The 12,128-nt window shown below is 39.2% G+C and overlaps 1 protein-coding gene across 5 annotated transcripts in view; it reads left to right on the top strand.

Moving 5' to 3' along the window:
• The window catches only part of PCCA (propionyl-CoA carboxylase subunit alpha), a 284,839-nt gene that overhangs the window by 110,363 nt on the left and 162,348 nt on the right, over positions 1–12,128 (top strand). For all 5 annotated transcript variants that reach the window (XM_083820666.1, XM_083820667.1, XM_083820668.1 and 2 more), the window contains one exon: positions 3,548–3,698. In XM_083820666.1, the coding sequence (XP_083676792.1) occupies positions 3,548–3,698 (151 nt within the window). The remainder of the gene's footprint in view (positions 1–3,547; positions 3,699–12,128) is intronic.

The following is a 12,128-nucleotide window of genomic DNA, read 5'->3' as shown; positions in this document are numbered from 1 at the left end:
AAGCTGATCTTGAAATGTAGAAAATGCAGATACTGTTATCTCCCAGCATAGTCATATCTTCAGAAGAAGTGTAAAGTGAATTTTCATTGTTTGTTTTGGGTGTATTTTTTTGTCTAAGCCGAGCAGTAAATTTCCACTGACAATGCAATTGTAGTTTGCAAAATACTTGGCTTTTTCTGAGTGAAGGTGATAAAGATATTTTGGGAAACAGTATCAGATGAACTGGAGGTGGAGAGGTAACATTTTGCCCATGTGGTCACCTCTCTGGATGTAGAAACAATAGAACAAAACAACTGGATTGTCTTTGATCAACTTTACAATCACTTGAAGAAGGTCTTGTGAGTGAAATGTCAGGTCTGATCTTATTTGGTCTTTCTGGTGCTTTTATCTTGTGAATCCTTTTTATTTTGCAGCCTTCATGCTGCCATAGGAGCTATTTGGTGGGAAGAATAACAGTATATGTGTGAGGAAAAGAGTTGAAGTCAGGTTTAAAATGCTCCATTTTCAAGGGATGTCTAATTAGACTGGAGAAGGTTTATTTCATTTGTATAAGGTGAGTGGTTAAAGAATGGAGAAACAATGTATATGAAAGGTAAAGCAGCAGAGGGGAATAGGAAAACTTCAGTTAATTAACCTACCTGATTGCAGGGATATTCCAGTCATTTTAGAGCATAAAGCTTAACCACATGGCAGAGATCAAGTTTAGCAGTGTGACAGCTCTCTATTCCATTCTTTGGCTACAGCAGGAGGTGAACAGAGAGATCTCAGACATACATTTAACAAACATAGGGAGACACCACTGTAATAAAAGGGAGTAACTGTCTTTCATCCATATGAGAAGTAATAATGGTTATTCTAGAAATAGAATATGAAGGCAATATTGAAAAGGTTCTGTTCTTCATAAGCCACTCATTGACCTTTCATGATCAAAACCCTGAATTGAATTATAAGTTAATGTCTTTGTGTAATCTTATCTTCTTATTGAATCAAAATAAGAAATATTATGAAACTCTTTTATGTTACCAGCACCTATTTTTATAGGTATGACGGTTTTGCCCTTTTTTCCCTCTCAGATCTAGCGTAGGATCTGCTGATAGCATTCCTGTGATCTGTCTTGACTTCCTTTTCCTGTTGACCCAGTTGTTGCCAAAAGAGAATTTTTTTCTGAAATTCTGAAACTGCTTGTCTTACTGTCCAACTAAATCCACCCCTATGATGCTGGCTGGACTTGGGGTGCTAAGTAGCACTTTTCCCATGAAGAAAAGCATTCCATTGTCTATCAATTTGCCTAGGTATTTCCTTGCTTTTCGTGTCACTTCAGATACTGGCTTCCAATTGGTCCTTTCCAGAATTAGGGCCCACTTTTGAAGACACCTCAATCATAGAATATCTGAGTTGGAAGGGACCCACACGGATCACTGAGTCCAACTCCTGGGTCCCCAAAGGACCACCCCTCCAAAAAAAAAATCAGATCATGTCTCTGAGAGCATTGCCCAAACACTTGAACTGTGGCAGGCTCGGTGCTGTGACCGCTGCCCTGGTGAGCCTGTTCCAGTGCCTAACCACCCTGTTGGTGGAAAAACCTTTTCCTGATATCTAGTCTGAACCTCCCGTGTCGTAGCTTCAAGCTGTTCCCTCGGGTCCTGTCACTGTCCCCAGAGAGCAGAGCTCAGCGCCTGCTTCTCTGCTCCCCTCGTGGGGGAGCTGCAGGCCGCCATGAGGCCTCCCCTCAGTTTCTTCTCCTCCAGGCTGAACAAACCACGTGACTTCAGCTGCTTCTCACATGTCTTCTTCTCTAGACCCTTCACCATCTTTGTAGCCCTCCTTTGGACACTCTCTAATTGTTTTATGTCTTTCTTTATATTGTGGCACCCAAAACTGCACGCAGTGCTCAAGGTGAGGCTGCACCAGTGCAGAGCAGAGCGGGACAGTTCCTTCCCTCAGCCAGCTAGCAGTGCTGTTCTTGTTGGACCCCAGGGTGCAGTTAGCCCTCTGGGCCGCCAAGACATGCTGCTAGCTCATGTTCAGCTTGCTGTCCATCAAAACCCCCAGATCTTCTCTGCAGGGCTGATCTCCAGCGTCTCATACCCCAGTCTGTATGTATAGCCAGGGTTGCCCCTTCCCAGGTGCAGAATCCAGCACTTGCTCTTGTTAAACTCCATGTTGTTGGTGATTGCCCAGCTCTCTAACCTGTCTAGATCTCTCTGCAAGGCCACACCACCCTTGACGGAGTCAACAGTTCCACCCAATTTGGTATCATCTGCAAATTTTCTCAAAAAAAAAACTTCAAGTCCTACATCCAAATCATTTATGAAAACATTGAAGAGAACTGGTCCTAAAATGGAGCCCTGGGGAACCCCTCTAGCGAGAGGTTGCCAGCTTGATGTAACGTCATTTACAAGAACCCAAATACCTAACAATTTGGTATAAGCAATACATAACACTTGGTATTGTGGCCTTTTCGTTTTAAACAGTAACTTAGAGGTAAGGTAGAAGTGACCTTCCATTCCTTTACAAAAGTGTTTTTAAATGATAGTTGAGTTACATGTCTAATATAAATCACCACAGAAATATGATAAGCATGTTTATAAGTTCCTATAAAATGAACTGTACATGCTGTCTCTTGTTGAAGGTCAGTGCATCGGAGTGAAGGGCAGCCAATTCCAGAGCTTTGATGTAAAAATATAAATTTACAGTCTACATAGGTTAATCTAAATCCAAATTTGCAGTGTAGAGGAGAGGAATGAGCAGAGTATATATCTTCCCAAGTCTTCCAGTATGTTCTAACAGTGAAAGCGGTGTATTGAGCTCCTAGATTGAGAAGGGTTGCCCCTGGGTGGTGTCCATACTTTGTAGAAGTGAATGAATTGCAATCAGCAGACACGGATAACTAGTCTTTAGCTTACAGGTAAACTTGAGAGAGGAAATATAGAATATGAATGTTTGTCATTGTTGATTTTGTTTTAGCTAACATAATGAATACATCAGTCTTCTTCACTACAATTTTGCTATCAGTGGAAGCTCAAATAAATACTTCATGAACTTCCAGAATTTATTTATTACAAAGAATATCAATAAAACAGACATGCTGTTTTAACTTTGAGTCAGAAAACAAATTTTCCTTAGACCTCGTCTTGTATTTTGGCATTTGTGTTTCTCTTGGATGGTATCTTTTCTTAACAGCTTCATTGTGGTTCTTTATTTTTTAGTTACTATTTTCTGAAAATAGGTATGCCTTCTAAAATGTCATGGATTTGTATGTATTTATTTTCATTTAACTTGAATTTTTATAGATCTTAGTGTTCTAAAAAAGTTCTGTTATTTTATATTTTAGAGAATACTGTTATTATGAATTTCTTGTACTTTAGTGGTAACTGTGAAGTATGCAGTGTATCTATTTAGGTGCAATATAAAGGTAACATTTGACTGTTTTGATGTTATCATAACTTAAATAATGATACTGTCTTCTTCTGGTGGTAGTTTAAGCAGAAAAATAAATGGTACATTTTTTTTTAAACTGAAGAGAGGCATTGTTTCTGTATTGTAGCACTTTTCTAGACCCTGAAACTCGAAGAGCAATGGGAGAACAAGCAGTAGCTCTTGCCAAAGCAGTAAAATATTCCTCTGCTGGAACAGTAGAATTCCTTGTGGACTCCAGTAAGAATTTCTACTTCTTGGAAATGAATACTAGACTTCAGGTAAGAAAAACAGCTCTTCAGATTCAGAAAAAGTGTTATTTAAAAAAACAGAACATAACCTCCTTCCATACTTAGGGGTCTGTTCCTGCAAAGACTTGCACGTAACTAACTTGACGGATGTGAGCACTTCCAACTGAACTTAAAAGATCTACTCACTTAAGTAAGCCTGTGTATACAAGACTTTGCAGCCCTGAGCCCTTGTAGAGCACTCAAGTAAGCATTCAGAGGTTTTTTTGCTCTTTGTTACACTTGACCTAAAGACCTTTCAAGAGGTCACTGTGAAGTGCCACTGTGAGCACACAGTAAGTGACTAGCCACTGTGCTCTGAAGCTTTTCCCCACTGGTCCCTTAAGTTTCTTTTCTATTTTTTATACTTTTATGATTGCTTGCTGGGTATCTCTAGGACTGTGATTAAAACTATATGTGTATATCAGAAATAAAAACAAAAACTAAATGTGTATATCAGAAATAAAAACACTGTCAATGTGCATGTGACTGAAATCGTGAATGGAATGTAACTTTGTAAAAAGAGTGCTGACATGGTGTAGGATTTTTGTACCAGCTCATGGAATCAGTAGTAGATGTGAATAGCAAATGGGTGGGCAAACTGTTTCATGGGCTCCTTTCTCCGTTATTTGACTGTGGTAATGCATTTCCGGTCATGATCTACGAAAGCAGGCACACAACTCTGGATGTCACTCTGAGAAACCGCAAGAAAGTCCAACTTGCAAGCAAGTGAACACCATCTTTATCTTCCTTCTCTCACTTTGTCAAATTATGCCAGACATACTGAAATTTAGAATCAAGCAATAGAGTAATTAGCTTATTTTTCTTTCTTATCTACATTTCATTAGGGCTGTGTCCTGTCTGCTGCTTGTACCTGTGGGCAATAATAGAGAGAGCACAAAGAGATGCTTGTGATTCTGACATCTCTGGATGACTTTGTATAATGGCTGGGCAAATTTATGTTTTGGGTAAATAAACTAGAGGAGATTGGGGCCCCAAGGAGTAGGGATTTTAAAAACAGCCTGCCCTAGAGAGGGAAGACTGCTGGTAAAATTTGCCTTGCCTTGCAGGGCAGCAGTGTTTTCAGAATTACTCATGACAGTTGTACTTTACTTACACTGTGGTGGTTTTACTCAGCTGGGGAGCCAAGCTCCACTACAGCCATTCTCTCACTCGCCCCCTTCAAAGGGAAAGGGGGAGAAAATGTGATGAAAAAGACTCAAGGGTTGAGGTAAGGGTGAGGAGATCACTTAATTATCATCACAGGCACAACAGACTCAACATAGGGAGATTAATAAAATCCAAACCGTTGCTATGTAAACCCAATACAATACTTTTGCTAGCAGTTTATTTGCCTGATTGTTAATTGCTTTGTATAGTTCATTAAAACATTATGAAGAATTTATCATAAAGAACACATTTTTTATGCTTTTCCCAAACCTGTAGCTTTTGAGAGAACAATTTTCAGAGGCTCTCCACACTCTTGTGTACATAGAAGAAAATACATGATTTTCTGTTTAACCCACCTGGAGTCCCAAACCATTTCCTTGCTATAATACATCGTTGGCCATCCATTCCTAAATGGAAACAGTGATGAAGGATCCTTGAAGTTGATTTGATTTGCAATTTTTTTAAAGATGTTATCTTAGCTGTTTTGTGATGTCTCTCCCCTGCCTGCCTTAACACATGGTGGTAAGAATGTTCAAAGTCCCAAGCCTCGAACTTGCTTAATTGTAGAGGTCTCCACATACACAGTGAGAAAGCTTTCACAATTCCATCTTTCAGGGCTTTAAAGACTCCTTTCGCAATATAGCCTAAGCACTTTGACAATCCCCTATAATAGCAGACTCATTCTTTCCAACTCTTAAAGAAATTTACTAATCTTAAATTACAGTACTTGTGTAGATATTCATTAATTCCTCTATCCTGACTGTGTATTGTCTCTAATTAGCATTTCAGCTTGAGGCTGCAGAGCAGTAATTTTCTCTGATTCTTCCCCAGGCTTACCCAATTGATCTGTCACTTCTCCCAGGTCTCAAGCTTTACTTTCTGTGCAGCTAACAGTTATGCAACTAACATCTTGTTGCTCCCTTCTATTAAGAGCCAAACTTAGAAACTCTAATGAAGCTTGTTGTCCAGATTTAACTTCATAACCAGGAGTGTCTCCAGATGTCCCTGTATTGCTTTATCTTTTTCCTTTTGCATCCCCGAAATGTGAACAGTGACTAACAGGCTTACTTGCCATGTTTCAGCTAAGTACTCAACAGTTGGAAGAACTTCTTAAATGATAAACATCTTATGTGTAAATGATGCTCCTAAGGTCTTTGTCAGTGTGCATTACAGACACAGCTGCATGTCAGCATCGGTAGAATGTGTCTACTGTAAATTATGCAATTTTCTATGTCTGTTTTCATGTTTGTGTAATCTCTAATCAGATCACTGCAATCTTTTTAATTCAGATACAGACTTCAGAATAAGCTCGCATAAAGCTAACTAAACCAACTCCAACACTTTGCACAGCTTGCTGATTTCTCCCCTCCCTCCCTTTGTTATATGTCAGGGGTCTTCCAGTGTTTTTTGTAAGTTATTTTGCAGTAATTAAGAATTATATTACTATCTTTCTGGGGAACTCTTTGGGAATATACCTTTTCTGCCATATAGTTCTGCAAAAAAAAGTATAAATAACACCTTACAGAAAGTTTGTATTTCTTGTATTAAATGCTGCTGCACTACAGTATGAGGTTGGAAAGCAAAACAAGTTGGTGAATCAGCTCCGTTGTCTCTTGTAAGCTACATAAATCTGTTACAGATGTTTTAATCCTTCCAAGTGATTCAGCTAGAATGATTTATTCTCTGCTATTGGCGTTGTACTTTTTGTTATCTGCTTTTCTGCCATGTTTCAGAGGCTAGCTGATAAAGCACAAGATTGGATAATTGGATAGCAAAACTCGTTATTTGTTTTTTACAAGAAAATGTAGAAATGTCTGCCCTACCAGCTACAAGAGAACTTCCTGTATGTTGTCATTTAGTGCACTTATGGAGTGGTTTTCAGGCAGCTACCACTGTTAAATTGCTGAGGCAGACCAGATGTTGAATATCTGATTCTTTATAGCTGCTCATGCTGTGGTGTGCTTTGTGTTACCTAGTTGTCATCAGCCTAATAAAAGGCAGTCATAATCCAAAGTAGCCAAACAAGAGCTTTGAAATAAATAGTTACTGACCCCTTAGCCTGATAGTCTTTCTAACTACCAAATTTTGTCAAGATCTCCTTCTCAGAAGGAGAAGATCCATCAGAAGTGCTCACTTTCACTAGAAAAGCATGGTTTTCCAATGAAAAATGGAATAAAAATGTTCCTTTTCAACTTTATACGGAGAGAGTATGCAGTCTGTAAATAAAGAATATCTGTTAAGATACGGGTGTGCAATGTGGTTAAGCTTCATAGATATGAATCAATTGGTGACAGCAAAGGAAAAGCATCAAATATTCTGGAAATGATTGTTTGTAGTACCTTGAAATGAGAAACATCTCTGGTTGGCTCGAGGAAAAACTGAGAAAAGTGTGATGACTGCTACAAAGAGAACAGTTACCCTAAATACGGCTTGTATGTCTGTTTCTCAGATCTGCTCCCAACCTTCTGCCTCCCTCATGTGTTGTGTGATTTAAATAACAAGTGAGTACTCCCTTCCTCCTCAAACCATAACCAAACTTGCTTGATCTGATTGAAAAGATCTTTTGAATAGACTGTATGCAGTCTACAAAATTCACTGCAGTGGAGTGGAGAAATAAGGTAATTTGAATGGCAGTGTGTTTTCTCTTCATGTGATAGTTTGAATATTTTTTTGTCATACCTTTTAAGGGAATAAAAGCTGCTTTTGTAGAATATTCTGTTAAGTGTTTGTAAGAGGTTTATTAAAAGCAAACGATATGTGTGTGTTCTTATTTTACAGTTAATTGTAGTCAGAATATTTAACTATTTTATGTAAATGTTTCGTGGTCTTTAGGTAGCTTGGTTCCGAGGCATAAGGTAAACAAACTTGGATATACCCATAAATTATTACCATGTTAAGATTTTTGTTAATCAGTTCTAGTGTTTTCATCAGACTTTAGTGACACCTCCTAAGTGTTATATTCCAGAGCTTTGCCTTTGTACAAAGCTGGCAGTGCCTGTTTTAAAAGACAGAGGAAGGATTTTTGAATGCAACAGTTCTGTCCCTCTCTGCCTTCCTCTTCTTCTGTTTATCCATTCATGAAAGTATAAAAAGCGTCGTTGGAAAGTGTCTAGAGATATGTAGAAATCCTGTTGGTGGTTGTTTGGAGCCCCAGTGATCTTCACTCTTGCTTCTATCAGTCTCCTCATGGTATCTGTATTCTGTTGCACATCATTAGGCAGCACCTGCTACACGTTTGCTCGGTGAAGGAGAGAAGTGCTGGAAAATATCACAGCTGCACTGTATAAACAGAAGCAGCAAAATACAAATAGCAAAGCGATGAGCTCAGTCTCGATTGCCAGATAAAACCACGGAGAGGTGGTGGCTTTGGTATCCATAGCGGACCCATGGGATGGCAAGAGACGGTTTTGTTGTCCTCGCATGCGTAACTGTCTGGAGGATGAATTGTGATAGGTGGGAAGGAGGGATAGGAGCAGTGAAAGGGGCTGTCAGTAGCTAGAGGAATAGATTTCTACAAAGTCTGAATGGAGGGATTTCAAAGTAAAGTCTCAAGTGACTGTTTCTGCCATTTGCTCAGACTCTTCATATTTCTTAATACTGGAATCTTGTTTTACTGTGACACTTTGCTTCAGTCATTTTAAATAGGCTAACGAACAATGTCAGATGGTAAAGACTTTCAATTGCTACTAACCTGGGCTGAATTTGAACTACTGACCCAGAGGTGAAAGGTCTCTTATCCCATTACCAATCCCCTAAGCCCACCAGAATCCATTCTGCACACAGTTTATACCAGCTGTTCATGGCCATTTTTAGAACCGAAAGAAAAGGTGATTTTGCTGCCAAACAACACTTCTTCACACAAGAGGGTCAGCCGACAACAGTTAACCAGATTTTTGCCACATTCTTGCCTCCTAATGCAACTTCCATTATGTAGCTACTGGTTGTCTGCTTTTCAGGCTTTCCAAAAGAACTACAGAAAAGCATTGCTAATTGTTGTTGACAGAAGAGAACGACATTGTTTGTGTAAGTCATTGAATCTGAAAGATGCCATTAACAGTGCTGCCAGGGCACCGAGTGATATCTTAGAGACAACACTACCATGTAACTATCAGAATACCATTTAAAAAGTAGAGAAAAAGGAGGCTCTGCTCCATTTTTTTTAAAAGTAGAAGAACAAAAGATCACTCTTCAAACGGTACATTAGTTTCTTTCCTTTGGTGAATCTGATGCAAAGAAAATGCAAGAATGCTGCAGTGTGACAGGACCCATCTTGAATTAAGTACTCTGAGAAGCCTTTAATACTAGAGCTAAATATTGTCAAAGCAGACCTAGCATCTCTAAAAAAGCATAAGCAGCTTCTGTTGGATGCAAGTTTCTCTATTTTCTTAGGTGGAGCATGCAGTGAAAGGGATATTGTGTAGAATTAGTGAGTTGCAGGATTTTTTTTGAAGTGCAGGAAGCTAACTGAGAAAGTAATGTTGAAATTGAAAGCTAAATAGTCTGTTGATATAATGTCTGTGTTTTTTAAAACACAGAAAAGACAGATTCAGTATTCATAGGCTACGTAAGTTGTCTTACCTATGTCTGTTCAGTACAGTAAAGAAAGAAATCCTTGCAAAACTAAAGTTGACAAAACTGAATCTATTATTATTGGAAGATAATTTCCTATGAAGTGGATTGATTTTTTTCAAAGTCTAATATATACTGCCATAAAAAATTAGTTGGTACCAAATGTCTGTGCATTAGTTTTTATTTCTGCAATAAAACTCAAACAGTAGAAGTCGTCTACCTCAGCATCTCAGTTGATGGAAATTTTTGTAGTTCTGGTTATATTCATTTCTTTGATCGTAGTAATAAATCCAAATGTAAACAGCAACTAGTATTATATACTGTGTCTATAGAAGATGACAACATAAGAGGTTTCCTGTTAGGCATTTCTGTGTGCTTTCCATTCAGTCTTTACATCAGCCCAAACATTGTCTGCTCTCCAGCAACTTCTCTAAAAAGATTTTTTTCATATACATATCCCTAAACCCTATGTACTCTTGTGGACTTCTGCAGAGGAACTATTCTGCAGAAAGATGATGTGACCCCAGAGTGCTCCTGCTCATAGCAGTCAGAAAGCTGGCACGCCTGAATAGCAGAACATGTGTGCACCCTGTTGCTGTTCACTTCTCCAAAACAGAAAACAGGCTCACTGAACTAGCAGGAGCTGAAGAGCATCTGTAAGTTGCTGAGTTTGGGTCAATTGATACTGGGTTTGGAGTAGAAGAAAAGCCCATGGGATTCCAGGTGAATCATGTTTCCTGGAAACTGTGGTGAATGTTGAAAGTTAGCTTTTAGATTATTTATTTGAATGTAAAGGAGCATATGACACCAACAAGAGATTTAAAACAGTAGGAACGCCGTAGACTGTAGTTTTGAGTGTACTGAAATTTAGATTTTCTTGGCCTCCGTGTTCTGTTTGAACACTCCAGCTGACGTGCGAGTAAGTTGATGCCCGATGCATACAGGAGCAAGAGTGCCATCTGTGAAAATAACAGTAAGTGCTTGCTCTTAGACCTGAGTACCTTGCTGGCCATGAGAAAAACTGTGTTCTGAAAATATGCCACTGGATATGAGGGGTGCAGCCACTCCTAATTTACTTCTTGGCTCAAACTGTAAAAATTGCATCACTGTTTTTGTAGCTGTGGATGAGCCCCAGTATGGGAAAGCTTTGACTGTAGGCCATCACAGAATGAGACATGAATTAGCAGTTCTTCTGGGAACTGATGCTAATTAGACTGTCATGTTTACAGGTTCCCCTAGCTTTTTAGTGCATGTTTCACCATCTATAAGCTGGGACTTTGTTGCTTTTCACTCACAGACTTTGCCGCCAGTGCCCCATGATGTATGAATGGGAAGAGTGTTGGGAATCAAAAACTTGTAATGCTCACAGGGAAGTGATTGCTGTGAGGTGTCTGAAGAAGAGCAGATCTGGTATGAAGGGGTGCACTTTCCCTTTTACCCCCGTGGATGTTGCTGGCTGTAACAGTTATGGCTGTATGGGCTCACGAACAGGATCAAAAAGTGGCATTCTTCAGGGAACTGGCTTTGCGTGGATCTCTGGAAGTGGGGAGTAAGACACATTTTGAGGAGGTGTATACTGCACTTACGTAACTTCTTCTTAGAAATCGTTTGTGTCCAGACTTGGTATATGTAAAGGGGTTGGTAGTAAAGGTGATATTTTTGGCAGCTAACTGTGTTGAGAGTTATCACTGATCAAATTTTCTCCTTGTCCTCTTGATAATAGGGACAGCTGCCTTGATATAGCTTTGATCCGTAGATTGCTTGCAGCAGACATGCCTGGTTTTGCCCTTTGTGTTAAGGACAGAGAAAATGTGTGAATTTAGCTGCTATCGTATAGCCATACCACCATTGGCTCTGACCTTATTGACGGAGGTTGCGCTGGCAAGACCTTGGCTCAGCTGACTACAAAATCTGAGTATGGCCTAAAGCTAAAGGAGTTGATCGATTGAGTGCGATTCAGCTCTGTTTGTGAGCATACTTTCATTCATCTCTTTAAAAATTCACTCCCTGGTTTAGCGTCCATAAAATGGCAAGTAAAGGCTTTTGAAGAAGAGGCATAGAATAAAATTAATAGAAGAAAGTACATCAAGCAAGCAAAACAAGAATGACATCTAAAGCAGAAGGCTGAAACGTGAAAGAGGAAAACATTAAAGGCTAACTTTGGTAGTAATTCAAAAACAGATTCAACAGTTACCTTGGTTAATAACTGCAACAGTTATTCTAGAGCTTTCCTAAGCATGGGATGATGAAGTCTATACTTTTTTGGGAGGGGAAGGAGAAGAGTGGTCTTATTTTGCTTCTACCCCCATCCTTCCTTGCCTTTTATAAGATTAGAGTTTTAATTTCAGATCCTGCAAGTATCTCTCTGTGGGTGGATTCTTGCACCTCGAGAACTTCGTTGCAGGGTGCTCATTGAACCCTGGATATAGCATTACTGCTTTTTTAATGTCCTTTTGTACTATAAGCTGAAGTGTATTCTGTACATTGCTAAAAATACTGATTCCCTCCTGCCCTCCCTCCTCTTGCTGAAAGAAAACTACAAATGCTAAAACAAGTGCAATTTGAGCTGTGAAACTACTCTGAAAGATTAAAGTTACAAACTTATAAAAAGTCAACTAGCACTTCAAGGTTAAAATTCTTTCCTACCCCATTTGGGTCATCTGATGGCGTTAATGTATACTGAAA

Source organism: Anser anser (assembly GCF_964211835.1).
Source record: "Anser anser genome assembly, chromosome: 1".
Taxonomy (NCBI): domain Eukaryota; kingdom Metazoa; phylum Chordata; class Aves; order Anseriformes; family Anatidae; genus Anser; species Anser anser.
This window is presented reverse-complemented; position numbering and strand designations above follow the sequence as displayed.